Source organism: Lactuca saligna, chromosome 5 (assembly GCF_052625555.1).
Source record: "Lactuca saligna cultivar CGN05327 chromosome 5, ASM5262555v1, whole genome shotgun sequence".
In the NCBI taxonomy this organism is placed as follows: Eukaryota; Viridiplantae; Streptophyta; class Magnoliopsida; order Asterales; family Asteraceae; genus Lactuca; species Lactuca saligna.
The window spans coordinates 95,892,296-95,910,675 of record NC_136421.1 but is presented as its reverse complement, the minus strand read 5'-3'; the positions used below and the strand labels follow the sequence as shown (position 1 = coordinate 95,910,675).

The 18,380-nt window shown below is 37.8% G+C and overlaps 1 protein-coding gene across 1 annotated transcript; it reads right to left on the bottom strand.

Annotated features, from left to right (window-relative positions):
- Window positions 1-10,172: 10,172 nt before the first annotated feature.
- Window positions 10,173-16,552, bottom strand: LOC145047683 (vacuolar-processing enzyme-like). Its single transcript, XM_078996019.1, has 9 exons — window positions 16,244-16,552; window positions 13,988-14,152; window positions 13,752-13,908; window positions 13,526-13,611; window positions 13,155-13,354; window positions 12,220-12,268; window positions 11,785-12,009; window positions 11,487-11,684; window positions 10,173-10,638 (listed from the first exon to the last, which is right to left on the bottom strand). Exons 1-9 carry the CDS (start codon window positions 16,436-16,438, stop codon window positions 10,456-10,458), a joined length of 1,458 nt encoding a protein of 485 aa, XP_078852145.1. The 5' UTR covers window positions 16,439-16,552; the 3' UTR covers window positions 10,173-10,455.
- Between the last annotated feature and the right edge of the window lie 1,828 nt (window positions 16,553-18,380).

Here is an 18,380-nt window from a genome sequence, read left to right as displayed (position 1 = left end):
TGTTAAAATATAATTTCTGGAGAAAATCCCGCTTTAAAATCACGAAAAACGGGCTTAAAATGTTAAAAATATCAAAAACGGGCTAAAAATGACAAATATGCGAATTTCTGGCTGAGGCTCGGCCTCTTATGCTGAACCGAGAGAGAGGGAGGCGGAACCGAGAGAAGAAGAAGAGAGAAGGGAAGGAGCCGAGAGGAGAGGAGAAGGAGAGGGTAGGAACCGAGAGCACGAAGAGACAGAGAGGAAGGAAAGGAACAGAGCGCGCGAGAGACAGAGGGGAGAGAAGCGAGCAGAGAGCGCGAACAGAGAGTACGGCGCGAACAGAGAGTACGGCGCGAACAGAGAGGCGGGGTAGCGACCAGAGAGCCGGAGCAGAGAGTGAGAAGCGGAACGGGGAGCGAGTAGCGAACAGAGAGCGGGGTAGCGACCAGAGAGCCGGAGCAGAGAGTGAGAAGCGGAACGGGGAGCGAGTAGCGAACAGAGAGCGGGGTAGCGACCAGAGAGCCGGAGCAGAGAGGGCGCCGCGAACAGAGAGTGGGACGGACCGAGAGGGACCGAGCGCTCTGTTGTGAACAGTACTTTCGGTTCCTCCTGGCTCGGTTCGGTCCTCTTACTTTCGGTCCCTAAGAGGACTTTCGGGTCCTAAGGAGCTTCGCCTCTTATAAGAGGGTTTCGGTTCCTAAGGTCCATTTTTCTCGTTTTCGCCCCGTTTTAAGCCGTTTTTGACCCGGTTAAGGGCCGGAATGACCCGAATGATTCCAAAAAGTTACGGGAGACTTTTGAGAGAGATTTGGGAGAGATTTCTCACACTTGGAGAGATTTGGGAGAGATTTGACATTCTTGGAGAGATTTCTCATACAAAGAGATATTTGCGAGAGTTTTCACATACTTGGAGGGATTTGGGAGAGATTTGACATTCTTGGAGAGATTTCTCATACAGAGAGATATTTGAGAGAGATTTCACATACGTGGAGAGATTTGGGAGAGATTTGACATTCTTAGAGAGATTTCTCATACAGAGAGATATTTGAGAGAGATTTCACATACTTGGAGAGATTTAGGAGAGATTTGACATAGACAGAGATAGAGTGAAAACGATTGAGAGAGGATTCATGTGGGACAGTTGTGAGTGTCCGGCACCGCAATGCATGGTTCGTAAACCATGTTAAGCCTTGTTTAAGGATCTTACACACTCCCGAGGAGTATGCATCATTGTTTTATCAGTTTGGCTCGCCACGTAGTACAGTTTTTAAAAGAGATCTAGTTGTACGTACTTTTCGATTCATGTTTTCTTATTAGAGTAGCGACTTGTTTAGTAAATACTGAGCGTAAGTCCAAGCACACACGGGTTAGTGGAGCTGACCGGTTTGACTTGTTGACTTTATTTGACTTTGAATTGACCAGAATTTGACGGTTGCCACATGGAGTCCTGGTGAGCTCACCCAGTCATGCTGAAGACTCCGTCGGTATTATCGGATCGGTGCGAAGTAATGAATTAAGTATCCTGCGATGTGTTAGCATCAGAAGGTCTAGCCCCGGGTATTGACCTTGATTAGTGGTGATGGTGCATGGACTCGAGAGTCCTTGCGAGCAGATTCAGGGCATATGTGTTGCATGGATAGCGGTTATGCTATAAGGAGGCGGTGTAGCATTGGGTGAGCAACGTGGCTCTTGTCATGGTGACAAGGCGGTCAAGTGGTTTTCCTTGGTAAGGAAAGAGGGAGGAATGTAATTCCGAAGGGGAGTGCAAATTCGCGGAAGTGAAAGCGGCAGTGTAGAGTTATGATCGGAGTGGTTCGACGGTGGTTTTCTAGCAGCGTGTGCGGCGGTGGTTGGGATGACATCATGAGGGGATGTCTGCTGGGGTCGTAGAAGGGAATTCAAGGGCTGTAAAGACAAGAGGCTCGTAAAGGATGTAGATATGGATTTTTGGATTTCCAGCTTGATTTCGGTAAAGGATTTGTGTATCAGTGGTTCATCCTGAGGGATGTTTTGAGGGTCGTCAGAGTGATGGGTTTCCTAACCCGGGGGTGCTAGAGCTAGTTCAGCATGTGCATTTGATTGCAAGAAGAGAACTCATGGGAGTTGCTCTGAAGAGTGTGTCTTTCTGTCAGCATGGGATGGCTAGAGTTGGACTTGGATCGGGGATTCGGATGGTGCATAGTTATTTATAGCTCATATGGGTCAAGTAGTGGTTGTGATTTGGAGTTGTGATGCATCATGGGTGGTACTCAATTGTTGTGTGTGGTTTTCAGAGGGTAAAGCCGGTGCCCGGTTTGAGATGGTGGTCAGGACACCGCAAGGAAGGAGAAAGTGAATTCGAGTCTCGATGGGTATGCCTTGAGGGACCTGGTCCGGTTATGGCCAGGTGGCACGTTGTGGAAGTATTTTTGAGATGAGTTGTCGTAGGCTTCGAGGACGAAGCCTAATTTAAGTAGGGGAGAATTGTAACATCCCGGAATAGCAAGAGTAGAGTAGAAGGACTAAAAGTGTAAATTTTGAAGGGCAACTCGGCGAGTCCATGGATGGACTCGGCGAGTAGGGTCGCGACTTTGGTCGCGAGTCAAGTGGCCTACTCGGCGAGTCCAAAGATGGACTCGGCGAGTAGGTGCTAAGTGGATAAAACCCTAAATCCGGGGAATGAGCCATATTTAAAGAACATTATATCCTCTCCCCAACCTCTTTGATCCCCCTTGAAGTCCAGAAACCCTAGAAAGCGTGATTGAAGAAGATTGGAGTGCATTTGGAGCATGGGGAGGTGTTTGTTGAAGAAATCTTGAAGGAGAAGAGGCTTGGATCAAAGGGCTTTGCTTGGATTCGAGTTTCATTGCCGTTGGGTCATTCTTTTGAGGTAATATCTCATTCTTGGGCTATCACTCATATGGATTCATCATTTTGGGGTTTGTGGGGAGTATATCTTGGTATGTTTTGGAGTTTGGAGGTTAGATCTGAGGTTGCTACCTAAGATCTGGAATATTGAAGGCCTAGAGTGCGTTAAAGTTCCTGTGTTTGAGTGCTTGGTGAAGCCATCATGTCCCAAACCCTAGCTCTAAAGTGAATAAGGCCTAGATCTCTTTAGATTCATGTAAAGTTTGCCACTTTACGTGATGGATGGATTGTAGGAGGCTAGATCTATGTTTTGGACCAATTGCATGGCCTGGAATGCTTCTGTATGGATTCAGACCGGTGGTACTCGGCGAGTCACATGGGTGCACTCGACGAGTTGCTTGAAGATGAGCTGGAACTCAACGAGTTGGATGAACAACTCGGTGAGTAGGTTGAAGATAGCCTTAGCATCGGCGAGTCTGTTCTTGGACTCGGCGAGTCTTGTCGAAGAGTCCCAACATTTTCTGGTTGAGTCGAGAATCCTTGAGTCAAGGGATGACTCGGTGAGTTGGGTGCGAGTGGACTCAGAGTTGTTGGACTCGGCGAGTCTCTGGGTGACTCGGCGAGTTAGGTTGCAGATTGTGGGAAGTTCTGAGCATAGGGACTCGGCGAGTCATCGGGTTGACTCGGCGAGTAGAGACAGTCAGAGGTTGACTTTGACTTTGTCCAAGGTTGACCAGTTGTCATCCAGGGGTATTTGTGTAATTAAGGATATATATTGAGTTGAGTGTTTTGGTTTTCAGTGGAGGAGTTCGTGTCGGAGTTCGGAGCAGCGGGATCTTATCCTTTCAGCCGGCAGTCGAGGTGAGTTATCCTCACTATATCGATAGGGTCTACGGCACCAAGGTCGTCCCTTTACCGGACGGAAATCCGGGTAGTTGTTTGTTATGGTATTGCTTGATATGGGCCGGAAGGCATTATGATATGGGCCGGAAGGCATTATGATATGGGCCGGAAGGCATTCTACGTTATGTGGAGTGGAAGGTCATGGCCTGGAAAGGCGTATGTGTGTAAGTAGTATTTTAACTGAGATGTAGGGTGATGTGTGTAAGTAGTATTTTGACTGAGATGTAGGGTGATATATGCTCGTGATCAGATAGGTCGGTATCCTGGTTAGGGTAAGGATATGTTATGTGATCTGCTTGATCAATTTGTTGACTGCGAACTATTATATGATTGAATGTTATGTGCACAGGGTTGTTTAGACTGGAGTTTGACCCGATATGCATGGTTGTTCTATGTTCTGTTATGTTATGTATGCTTTTTATGTCATGGGCCGGAAGGCAATATGTTATGGGCCGGAAGGCAATATGTTTTGGACCGCAAGGTCATGGCCTGGAAGGGCGTATATGTGGTTGGTATTTTGGGGGTATCTCACTAAGCTTTCGGGCTTACAGTTGTGGTTTAATGTTTTTCAGGTTCTTCAGGAGACTGTGGCAAGGCAAAGGCATGATCGTACCGTTCCTCACGTTTATGTTTTATGAAATGGACCTGGTAATATTCTGATAAATAATGTATTGAACACCTTTCTGTAGTAATGTTATTAAAATGAATTGTTTTGAAAAGTTTAAATTATGTTGAAATTTTTGGTCGTTACAAGTTTACTCCCCATGAAGAGGAGTTAACGGCCCAAGAGTGTTCTTGGGCAGTAAACTCATGTTTACTCCCCAAAATGCTAGTTCAAAGTGTTCTAAGTCCGATTCCATAAGCCTACAAGTCATATCTAAGCCTTAGGGACAATTTGGAGGGGTTTTGGGGCTTAGAAACCCCATTAAATGGTGTTCACGGCCCAAGAGTGTTCTTGGGCCGTAAACTCATGATTTTGTCCCTATTTTATGTTTTAAACTCGAACTTGTACTCTAGATAAGTTATACAACGAGTTAGGATAGGTGGCTTACTCGTTTGGGGCTCGAAACGGATGATTTTTGGCTCGAAATTAAGTTGTAGAGAGAGAGGGAGTGGGGAGAGTGTAAAAAGTCTCCAATGGACTCCACTCACTCTTATATAGGGGTTGGAGTCGAGGCTCATTGGAATTCTACCCGATACTGTCGTTATACGGGGCTTTTGGTCGCACTCGATTTAGTGGTCGTAATAATAAAAACTGACTTTTTCCAATTAAATGGAAATGCAACTTAAGTGTTTTTATTTACTTTATTACGACTATAACGACATAATATATATAAATAAATAAGACATTTATTTATTTGACGACCTTAAATTAACGGAACTTTTATAAAATGGGATATTCCGTTAACGGTAATGGGGAAATGTAACGGAACAAACTTGGGTTGTTACAGGGGAGAATTGTAACATCCCAAAGTCAGGATCAAGAGTTCAGGGGGTAAATTGTAAGTTTGGAAAATAGGAACTCAACGAGTAGGAGCTGTAACTCATCGATTCTAAGCGTGTGTCGGGCACATGTTAAGTGACCGGACTCGCCGAGTCGGAGGCTGGACTCGACGAGTCCGTGCTGGAATAAGAAACCCTAATTCTCGGGGTTGCACCCTATTTAAAGAATGATATGCTTTCATTTCAGCCTCTATCTTCCCTGAGTGTTCCAGTGAAACCCTAAATTATGAGAGACTCCATAGCTTGGAAGAAGAAATTGGTGAAGAGAAGTTGGAGGAATTTAAGGATAGTATCAAGAGAGCTTGTGGATCTGAAGTCTACATTAGTTTAGACTCATCTATAAGGTAAGAGGACCTTACCTTAAGCTATTTCCTTATTATTTCATCCACGGTGTGTGATTTGGGGTTATTTAGCATGGTTGGGATCTATTTCGGGTATAGAGACTAGATCTGAGGTTGCAATTTCATATCTCGGTTGGTTTGGAGCCATCTGATCAGAAAGTGATAGCTTTGGGGATTGATTGAGATTGTCCTTGCCTTAAACCTTCATTTTAGCTTGATTAGAGCTTGTTGAGCCTTGCATGCACGTAAAGTTGGAAACTTTACGTGTGAATCTGGCCCTAGGAGTCCAGATCTATGTAGTGGAAGCAATGGAATGGCCTGTGATTGTCCGAATGAAGATATTATGTATGGACTCGGCGAGTCTGGGAGATGACTCGGCGATTCGGACTTGATATCAGTCTTGAGTCGCATAGTAACTCAGTGAGTCACATGGGTAGACTCATCGAGTTGTATAAAGATGGACAAGAACTCGACGAGTTGGAAGAACAACTCGATGAGTCTGTTGAATATTGCCTTGGACTCGACGAGTCTGTTATTGGACTCGGTGAGTCTGGTCATGAAATCCTAACCACTTTGGGTTAGCTGTGAATCGGTGAGTCGGGGGGGTGACTTGGTGAGTTAAGCAGGAAGGGACTCTGAGTTTGTTGGACTCGACGAGTCTTGGGGCGACTCAGCGAGTAGAGTCGTGGCATGGGAGTTTCTGAGCATAGGAACTCGACGATTCAACAGGTTGACTCAGCGAGTAGGGTCAACCAGGAAGGTTGACTTTGACTGAGGACTTTGACTTGGACCAAGGGTTGACCAGTTTGACTTCCAAGTGTATTTTGGTAATTAATGGTGTTTAATGGTTTTGGTTATTTGGTAATGATCAGTGGTGGAGTTCTTGCTGGTGGTCGGAGCAGCGTGGTCTTATTTTTTCAAGTCGGCAGTTGCAGGTGAGTTATCCTCACTATATCGACAGGGTCTATGGCACCAAGGCCGACCATTTATCAGATGGGAATCTGGGTAGTTGTTTGTTATGTTATTTCTTGGCTATGTCTGTATCCTGGTAGTTAGGATGGTATATGTTAGAGACCTGGTTAAGGTCGGTATCCTGGTATATAGGATGATGTTATGTTAGTGACCGGTTAGGTCGGTATCCTGGTTAGGATGTTGCTATGTTATGTGATCTGCTAGATCGGTTGATTAATTGTGAATTTCTATATGATTATATGTTTATGTGCACATGGTTGTTGGACTGGGGTTGGGTTGTGGTGGGTCCTGCTTTGTGTTGTAGGCCAACATACCCAGGGCGAACTGGTTAGACCGAAGGCCCGGCGAGCGGTCCGGATAGGCTGAAGTCCCCTAGAGGACGGACAAGATGTGTCGAGGCTCGGAGAGTGGACCAGACAGACAGAAGGCCCGGTGTGGCGGACCAATCATACTGTAGACTCAGAGAGTGGACCAGGTGGACTGAAGGCCTGGTGCAGGCGGACCAGTCGCACTGTAGACTCGATATGCATGGTTGTTCGGTTTATGATATGATATGATATGTGTATGGTATTGTGGTTCGTATTTTGGGGGTAACTCACTAAGCTTTCGGGCTTACAGTTTCAGTGTATTATTTCAGGTACTTCAGGAGACCGTGGCAACGCGAAGGCGTGATCGTACCGCTCCTCAGTTTTATATTAATGTTTCTGGGATACTCTGATAATAAATTAATTGAAAACCTTTTTGTAATAGCTTAATGAATATGGGTTGTTTTTGAAAAGTTTAAATTGGTTATAAATTTTCACGGTGTTACAATGCGTACTCAATCAGAGTGGGTTTCACACAAGTGGGCCTCGGTTTGGGCCATTCATTGGACTTTGCTACTTTGGGCCTTAGTGGGCCATCAGAAATCATATATTTTAGGCTATGAATATGTTTGGGCTATAGGGTAAGGCCCATTAGATGGGTTGGGCCCAATTTAGAAAATTGGGCCATTAGTGGGCCACTCGTGGACTTGGGAATGCTAACTAGTATTTGGGCCTTTGTGTGTGGATTTGGACCTTAGTTATGAATCTTGTTGGGCTAGTGGTAAAATGGTCATTTTACCCCCAAGTATGGATTATGGATCATGGTTTGGGACCTAATTGCTAATTGGGTGATAATTTGGTATTGATAGCTCGAGGAATTGTCAGGGTAGTAGCTAAGGATTTCGTGCAGTGAGCTTCAGCATTCGAGGTGAGTTTCCTCCTGTTCGAACGGGTCGAATGCACCAATATCGGTCCGTATTTATGACTGTATGTACTCCGGACTAAGGTCTGACGTTGGGTGGTGCCCGCTGTATGTTTATATGTTTTCTGGATTACGATCTGATGTCGGGCGGCCCCCGAGGAATGTTGGTATGCTTGATGTCTTCGTGATTCTTTCATAAGTGTGTATTTGTATGTATCCAGATTACGGTCCGATGTCGGGTGGGGCTCGAGGAATGTTTATATGTATGTTTCCAGACTACAATTCGATGTCGGCGGGTACCCGAGGAATGCTTATATGTATGTTTCCGGACTACGGTTCGATGTCGGGTGCTACCGGATGACTATGTCCATGTTTACTTATACTTGTTGTTTGTGTGATACTGCTATGTGCCTGGTTAAGGAAGTAAGTGTGGTCGGGGTTCCGTATCTCACCACTAGTTGAGTATGGACGGGGTTTCATATCTCATCATTAGCAGAGTAGGGGCGGTGCCCATGATAAGCAAGGCCTTCAAATTGGAACACATGGTATTGCGTATGTTTTCTTTATGTGTTAGCATGATTATGGTATTAATTGTATGTGTATAGCGGGTGAGGCCTAGTGACAGGCGGGGCCTGGGATAAACAGATCTATATACAAAGCGGGGCTTGGTGCCAGGCGGCGGGCCTAGTATATGTGATTAAGTGTATGGTATGTAGTGGTATGGGGAACTCACTAAGCTTTGTGCTTATTGTTTTCGGTTTTGGTTTCAGGTACTTCTGATAGCAAAGGGAAGAGCTCGAGATGACTACATTGCACACACCATGATGATTTAGCCTGGGATGTTTACTCTGATGTTTTTGATATGAATACTTTGATTGTAATGTTTTGGATACTTTGACTTATGTTTTTGACGGATGTTTTTGATAATAATGATTTTATTTAATAATTAAAAATGAAATTTTTGGAACCATATTTTATGGATGTTACACCAAACTGAGTTTAAGAACATGAACCCTAAATAGATGTTGTTCATTGCTAGGGTATGGGAGATTGAGAAGTATCATCACTTCAAGCCAGTTTACTTTAATGTTTATGACTTTCTAAAATCTTTACTTCTTGACTTCGCTTCCATGGATGTTGATCTAAATGGAATCCTCTCAAATATTGTAGAGTTACTTCCACTTGAGCCAATTTAATATTTAAGTGAAGACATTCAAGAACTCAAATTTGGTGCTACCAACCATCCAGATCTTGGTCTCATATTTCGTGAAAACAAGTCTACCAAAAAGAAGTTCCTCCCTACATCTAAGTTCCAAAGATGCACAAACGCTGACTTAGAAGGAGTCTTCAATGCGGTGAACAGATCTACCTACACCTCAACTGAAGTGAAAGATCACTTGCGAGAAGGATTGAATGATTAATGGGTGTTAGAAGATTTTAGAAGTCCTTGTTGAGGTTCTTCAGTTTGTTGAAGTGAAAAGATTGATGCGAGATCACTTACGGGGAAATTGTTGGTACATGAAGTGACCATAAACAACCAAGTGATTAGGAAAGTATTTTTGATAAGTGAAGATGATGCGAAGATTGTTTTGAATAATGTGAAGGTACTCGGTCACCGTGGCTTAAGACTTTTTTATGAAAGATTTTTTTTTTTTCTAAACTTACTTTAATAAGTGACTTCCCAATTCCATTGGCTGGGTTGGTCTTAATAATCACTAAATAGATGGGATTATATCCAATCCTCTAAAATATCCAATCTGATTACTACTGCAAGACAATGTATGCATTTCTTTGCCAAAATAACTCGAATAGATGAATGTATTTTGAAATTCTAAGCGGTTATATAGCAGCAAATACCTATCTTAGGACCACATCTAACATATTCTTCTGCTTTGAAAGTTGGTGATTTCTTGTTTTTGGCTTCTAATTAAGAATTATGTGTTTGGGTTGAATATTGTGAATGCAAATTTGTATACTGTATTATGTAATGTTTATGAAGTTGGGTTATAAGACAGGAAACAATTCAAACACACGTTAATTAGGCATTACATAGATAGTTTCATGGTAGACCTGTCCCCTAGAAGGATATGCTTTAGCATTAGAATGCTATATAGATGGTTCCCACAAGGGCAAACATGCAAGCTTTCAATATTCTATGTACAAAGGACTGAATATTTTCAATTTACACCACACGAAACCAAATAGATGAAAGTATTTTGAAATTCTAAGCGGTTATATAGCAGCAAATACCTATCTTAGGACCACATCTAACATATTCTTCTGCTTTGAAAGTTGGTGATTTCTTGTTTTTGGCTTCTAATTAAGAATTATGTGTTTGGGTTGAATATTGTTAATGCAAATTTGTATATTGTATTATGTAATGTTTATGAAGTTCGGTTATAAGACAGGAAACAATTCAAACACACGTTAATTAGGCATTACATAGATAGTTTCATGGTAGACCTGTCCCCTAGAAGGATATGCTTTAGCATTTAGAATGCTATATAGATGGTTGCCACAAGGGCAAACATGCAAGCTTTCAATATTCTATGTACAAAGGACTGAATATTTTCAATTTACACCACACGAAACCAAACTAGACGGAATGTATATAGTTATACTTAAAGACTGAAAGCATAAATACAATAATAGCTATTTTTGTTAAAATGGAAATCTGATATCAAGAGCTGAAACCGTTGGTAAGCGAACTCCAAGAATTGGATGGAAAAGTGGGGCATGCTTGTGATGACGCCTCCGTCATCTGGTCCTTTGTGATCCCCGCATTGCAAAAGTTAGCTATGGTGCGCATGTGTTTCATGCCATACTGTGACAGGGACCCACAATGTGTCTCAAAACTCCTCACCTGATTCATAGAAAACATCAGATACAAATTCATCTACCCAATTTGACCAATGATTGGTCCATCATATGTTTATTGCTATACCTATAACTAGAATTTTTTTTTTTTTTTTTTTATTTATTTTTTTTTTTTTTTAAGTTGAATGTCCTAAAAAAACCGGACTACAATGTTGTAATTAGGAAGATAAAGCCTTAATAAGGAAAAATGAAACTACAATTATGTAATAAACAAAAAAGTAACGTAGGATGCTATAAAAGAATTGAAAGTGCACAAGATATTCTGTTCAGAAAAAAAGAGATTCAAACAATATGCCCTACAAACTATTAATTATAATTACTCAACTTCTATGTACAAAGGAAAAAAAAAAAATTTAGCTTCAAATGCAGTAATGGAATGAATTTTCATATAATTTTTTTTATAGTATATGTAAATACTAAATAAAATGTTTAGTTTTTTTTAGCTCTAGTCTTATACTTTATTTAATAGCAATGATGGAACTTTTTACTTGATACTAAGCATAAAAAGCAAGCTCACTCTACCCAAATAAGATTATATATATACTTTTTAGTTAAGTTAAGAAGATAAATTTGGATTTTAATGAAATTAGTGAAAAGTTTAAAAAGTCAGTATAAAAACTTAGGTAAATAAAAATGCATCAGAATGATCAGATTCCATTCCAAGATGAAAGGAATGAGAATTAAGGATTTTTTTTTTTATTCCATGAGGCAAATGTGAAAAGAAAAAGAAACCGTTTTTGTTTGTTTGTTTTTCCATCATACACGTATATCAAAGAGTAGCTAAGAATAAAATTAAATGAAAATGGGAGGGGGAGGGGGAGGGGGAGGACTTACAAATGTTTTAAGACAGTCCCAATCATGGACAAGAGGTTGGCCTGCAGGTGCAGGTGGGAGCAGCTTGGATTCCATTGGAAACAAAAGGTTCTCCACAAGTTTTATACTGCTGTCAATGTGCATCCTGTGAGACATTGCTTCTGCAAACTGTTTAGCGGATTCCATCTTCCTAACAGATCCTTCCGGAGCCTTTCGGTACTGCCACATCACAAATCACAACTCCAGGACATGTGATTACTAACCAAACCAAACCAAAAGAATTACATGTCTAATCTCTAAACTAAATAAAAGGACAAACCTTATGCCAGAAATGTAAGAGATCAGCATCACGCTGGTTGACGGCTTTTGAAGAAAAAGATGATGATCTTGATGTTGATGGTTTCCCATCTACAAATGTGAAGTTTTGGTTTTTGGGGTTTGCCCCCAGATACAAGTACACTTCATCGTTGCTAAGCTGCAAGTCCCCATACTGCATTACATGGGATCCGTAATAAGCATTTCCATTTGAGGTTCTTTCTTTAACCTGCATCAAATCAATGTACCAACTTATGCAACTAATTTATGCAGAAGCTTTTACATGTAAAAATATTCAATCTTTTACTTCTAAATTGAAATGTAGCAAACTTTGTTGTTTAAACAAACATTCTAGAATTTTAACCCTTTTATTTACATTTACATCATCTAATTCTAATTCATAATCGGCTTGTATAATGAAAACAAAATGAAATCTTACCAGATGATATTGCTGCCTGATTGTTTCTGTTCGCAGGTTGTGTACATCACTATCAACAAGGAGAGAGAAGCAGTTAGGCAGGATATGACAATTCTTTATAGGGAGGGTAATGCAATATTTTCTTTTTCGGAGACATGTCTGCCTCCATTAAATTTGATATTTGTAGCTCTTACTTTTAATCCTAACTTTTCTTAGTTTTGTCCTTCTTAAGAACATTTTAGATATATGATCAATAGCCAAACATTTTTTGTTATGTCCAATCAAATGACGTAAAACCTGATGTGTCTCAAACAAGATCTAAGAGAAAACTTGCGAACAGAGACATCAAAAGGGAATTCAGTTCGCATAATGTTGACAACACAATTGGAATCCATCAAACAAATTGGAAGTTAACACAACTGAAAGTTTGCTTGGCAATTAACAGAATGGAAGCTTTTGAATATTTCTCTTTGGTTTGTAAATAGGAATAAACAACAGAATTGCACACAACTTGTTGAAATATTTAGATAAAACCCTTTTCATCGCGTCTTGTTCATGAAACCTTTTCAAAACACATATTAACATAAATGAACATCAATTTACAAATGAAAATTATAAGAAATTGTAAAATTTTAACAATAGAAAGAAGAGACAAACATATATTACAATGTTAATAGAAAGGGTATTTAAGTAATTTATAGAAATGAAAGGATTGGAATTGAATTGAATGAAATCAGTGGGAGTTTGTGAATTCCAACAGAGGAACGGAATGGAACTGACATTCTAAGGAGTGGGTGGGTGGGTGGTATTAGTGTATCCCACATACATGGTCTTATAAGTAGATATATATGTTGGAGTCCCCCTTCTGTCTACAAGGGCTCTTTTTGGTGAGGCAATCTTGGGCTCCAGATATATTATTTACAGTTAGAATAATGAATAAAGAATAAGAAACATACCAGTCCTCCATCCATGCAACACTGTACAAATCACCCAAACAGGTATCATATTCTGGAGGTGGACTGGGATAATCTCCAGGGCAGTAAGTACCCCAACTGTTCTCATCTGGACCAGATGCTGTCGTTGCATATATATTTAAACCCTCAGGGAGAAGTCCCTCGAATATACTTCCAGATTCACATGCTTCAAGATAAAATACCTACACATCATATATTATTTATATACACATATCATAAAAAAAGTTGATATATAATATTTGTTACAGCACTGGAGAAGCTCTCTAGGACTATTTTTGACAATACGTCTTTTACCACAGACAGAATTTTTTGGATTAAAAACTCATTTGATGTTGAAGGAAGGGAAAACTTACCATGCTTTTGTATGTTCCAGAAGCATGTTTTTTCTTCAAGACCTCAATCAGATCATTAGCATACATGTAAGGATTTGTTGGCATCCCTGAAGATATTATTAACCAGTATTAAGGTGCGGACTCTTCAAAATAGTCGAACAATAAAGTTTTCTTTTTCAATTTCCAATTCCATTCCTTGTCTGGTTTCTTGGTATGGAAAAGAATTTGAAATTTAGTAGAAGCTTACCAAGCACACCTGGACCACCATGATCCGTATAATATACAAAGATGTGATCATTTGGGCCACTGCTCACAACCTTTCCACTTCCCCCTTTAACTGCACTTTTATTTCCAAGCAGAACAGCAAAGAAGTTGTCCACAGTCACATCTTCCCCAGTGTAATCCTGCAAACACCAAATCTCTCACTCTCACATTCAAGAAATGAGTGAGTGATTGACTGAGTGCAAAAGAAAAGAATTAAACCTTTGGGACTCCATGATATACATCGTCGCCATCTGGGCTATTAATAATGACTCCAGGCCTGGGGTTCTCCTCATTATTTGCAATGTCATCATACATGAAAACCACAATGTTCTCATCCTTAACGCCACCCTTTTTCAAGATTTGGTATGCATGGCATACATCAGCCTGAACAACAAAAATGAAGCCTTTGTTAATTATTCAACAAACAAACACAGAATAATCATACAACAGAAGTTAAACATCACACAACCTAACATAACACAATTCGATATAATTAATCCTACTTCTTCTTCCATCGTTCCAATGCTAATAATGAACTTTCGGAACTCATCAATTTCATCTTAAAATAAATTATTTAAATTTTTTACCAAGAATAGACAGCTTTCATCTGTTGTGTAGCACCACATCCCCATTCATCTATAGCTTAGATGTATTTTTTTTATTTTATTTTATACAAACAGCAAACTCAACTACCAGTATTTCAATCTTTTTTCATTTGTTGACAAAAATGATGCTCCAAACTTCAGGAATTTAATATGTGTAAGCATCTCATGCCTAATGTTACTGGGACTAGCCTTATAACCTAAAAAATCATCCTAAATCCATAATGGAAGTTATTGGTAGCATGCCTACACAGAAAATCAATACCTAGGAAGATACTGTTATGCCTTGCTCAGATTTAGCAAACAACACACAAGAACACAAAAGTAATAAGCCAGAAAGTATAAAAAAAATTTGAGGTGCTAGACCCTCCCAGGAAGATTCCAATCTCTCAAAACACTAACTGACTTTCACTACTAATAGCAGCACAACAACAACAGACTACTAAAAAGGTAAAATACCGAATTTACCCTTTACTAACTACTAACTAGAGCATTATTTCCCCTTTTGAACTGGATTTTGTGATAAGTGTAAGTGAAATTGGAGGTCTAGCATATAGACCCGCCTTGGCCTCAAGGTGGAAAACCGGGAACAAGTTGTTAATGGTTGTGAAAATCCTCCCATGTCCACTTAATCAACAGTACTTTCTTTGTCTTGATTTAATTTCTGGAAGGAACTCCTAGCAACTGTTGTGGTTCTCATATCGTATCTCCATTTCCTGGCTTAACTCCAATGGTTCCACTCTTGGACCTGTATGATTTCCCTGAGCTGTGAAACATGAAAAAGACGGGATGAATCACGGAACTCATAATGTCCCTTGTGAGTCCGAAAGGCTACTACTACTACTGTCTCTTGTAACCCCTGAATCATCCCAATAACCTGTTCATCAGCTTAAAACCATGATGGCCATTGCCTATCCATGTTACATGAATCTGCCACTTCAAACCATCCTCACTCTTTTTTCCATGAGATATGGGTTGTTACTTGTTACAATATAGCTTAAAAATCCTAATGTTTTTCTCTTTTTTATCTATAAGAGCATAAACATAACGCCACAACTTCTTTTCATATAAAAATCCTAGCTTCTCTCATTGAGAAAGGAAAAAAGTGGTAAGTTTGGTAGCATGTTTCATGTTCTCTATAAATTAACTCTTTATGTTTGTTTATTTGGAAAGAAGTCACCTATATATATATATATATATATATATATATATATATATATATATATATATATATATATATATATATATATATATATATATATATATATATATATATATATATATATATATATATATATTCTGATATTCATTACCAAAGGTTGCATAGGGATGTGAAAAGGGCTGTCTCCACTAACAGCTCCCACAGCCAAGGTAAGAGAGGTTAGAGGTAACACCATAGCCAAGCAGGTGAGTCTAAGATGAATGAACATGACACCTCAGTTATCAATCTCACCTTCTTACTAGCAGGACACTTATGTGGGACTGCATAAAGATGTATAGCCCTTATTACAGGCATGACTTTCAAAAGATTTATTTTGGCAACCAATCAATCAACAGGACAAAGAAAATACAACAGCATGACAGTTAACAGGATTACAAGACCAAATTAACCAGTAAACTAGTAACTTCACGTGTACGAAATACAATAGAAAAAAAGTTACAGCTGTCAGAGCATAACATATCCAAAACTGGCCAATTAGATTAACCTCTATATACAATTATATAATATAGGAATAGACTGAATTTTCTCTAAATAATCCTTCACAGAAATTCAATCAGCGTCGAAATTTTGTTTAATTGTCATGGATAAACCAATTAGTTAACAGGACCAAATTAACAAGTAAACTAGTAAATAGTTTGGAGCTAGGATAACCTGATGTCTGTAATTCCAGTAGCCATTAGATCCAGCAAGCAATACAGCCCATCGTGTACCAAGGGAGTCATCTTCCACGGCAACGGAATCAAGTTTGTCCGACGGCAACCTGATGAAATCATCCGCCGTGACACGGGCGTGAACCACTGCGACGATCAAGGGAGCAAGAAGAAGGAGGATTGCGTAACGATGCATTTTCTTCGTTCGCCGGAGTGCTTTTAAAGTTGTTGACGATCTTCTTGTAGATATTAAAGCTTGAGCTATTTATATGTATATAATAGAGAGAAAGAAGGTCTCTATAACCGGATGAGTCCTTAAAGTGTTCAATAATCCATTTTTAGTTTTCATGATATAATGACTTTAGGGTTGTTTGACCGAGTAATCTTACGTTTGATATAATGACTTTAGTTGTTTATGATTTAAAAAGGTAATAAAGATTTTTTTTTGTCTTGTATTATATTTTTACTTTTATTTTTGTTATATGTAATTTTATGATTATTTTAAATTAATTTCTAATACATATTATTTTATAGTTTTTCTATTTTAGTAAATTTTATATATTATTTAAATACTAATAATAAATACATCTCAATTTTATCAATAGATTTTCTTTTTATTTTCAAAATTATTAAATTAAAGTTTAATTAAATTTCTTTATTTATTTATATAAATCATTTATTAAAATTAAACAGATAAAAAAAATAAATAAATAAATAAACTTAAGGTTTTATAATTTAATATTTTTCTCACTTTTCTTATAAATTCAAACTTTTTAAATATTTTGAATTTTATATTTAAATTTTCTTTTAAATAAACACATATAGTACATATGTCTCACACCTAGTGTTTGAATATATATATATATATATATATATATATATATATATATATATATATATATATATATATATATATATATATATATAGAGAGAGAGAGAGAGAGAGAGTGTGTGTGTGTCAAGATCAAATAATAAGGAAATGTTTTGTATGAAGGTAAGAATTTTTTTTTTCTACATATTTTTTTCGCAAACAAACAAAATGAATCATTAGATTATTCATTTGTAAGATAATTCACAAGAAAAAATTCTAAAAAAAAACATCTTGATGATTCATTTATACAATGATTTTGTTGTTATTCATTAAAATTATCATAAAAATGAATTTTTTTCTTAATTTACTTAAAAATGAATCATAAAGATGTTTTTTTAGTAATTTTTTCTTATGAATCATCTAGTGATTCATTTATTTTGTTCGTCAAAAAAATATATAGAAAAAAACTCCTTACCTTCCTACCAAAAAAAATTCTTACCGGATATATATATATATATATATATATATATATATATATATATATATATATATATATATATATATATATATATATATATCCCTATTCTAATAAAAGAGTAGTTTTTAATCTTCTTTTTACATATGTCACCATATTAAGCCTCATAATTAATGCAAATTTTATTTTTCTTTTGCTATGTTTCACCTTATTATGTTTTATAATTAATGCATACCATTTGTCAACATATTGATTCTCCATTTCAAATTTCAAATTTTAAATTTCAAATTTTAAATTTCACATTCTAATTAAATTAAATTAACAACATTAGAATAAAAATTAAAATAAAATTAATACAAATTATAAAATGATATAATTTTACATATTTATTTAAATCAATGATTATAATTTCATATAACTAAAAAAACCTCTTAATTAATAATTAATTTAAAATAAGTTATTAATAATTTTAAATTTTAACTATTAAAGTTTGATTAATATTATAACCGTGGTTCCCACGGGTTATAAACTATATATATATATATATATATATATATATATATATATATATATATATATATATATATATATATATATATATATATATATATATACCATTTTATAAAAGGTTTATCTTTGTGGGCCCTCTATAATTTAAGATATTTATCTTAAAAATCAAGGAAATCAATTATGGACCTTTGGATCTAAAATGAAGGGTCATGATTGTAATCCGTGTGAAATTGTTTGAACCAATAGGACACCACAAAAACAAATACACGGATCCCTCTAATCCATTCATGAAATTGTATGGACCTTTCTCATTCCCTCATTCCGCCGTTTCCAAAAATCTCT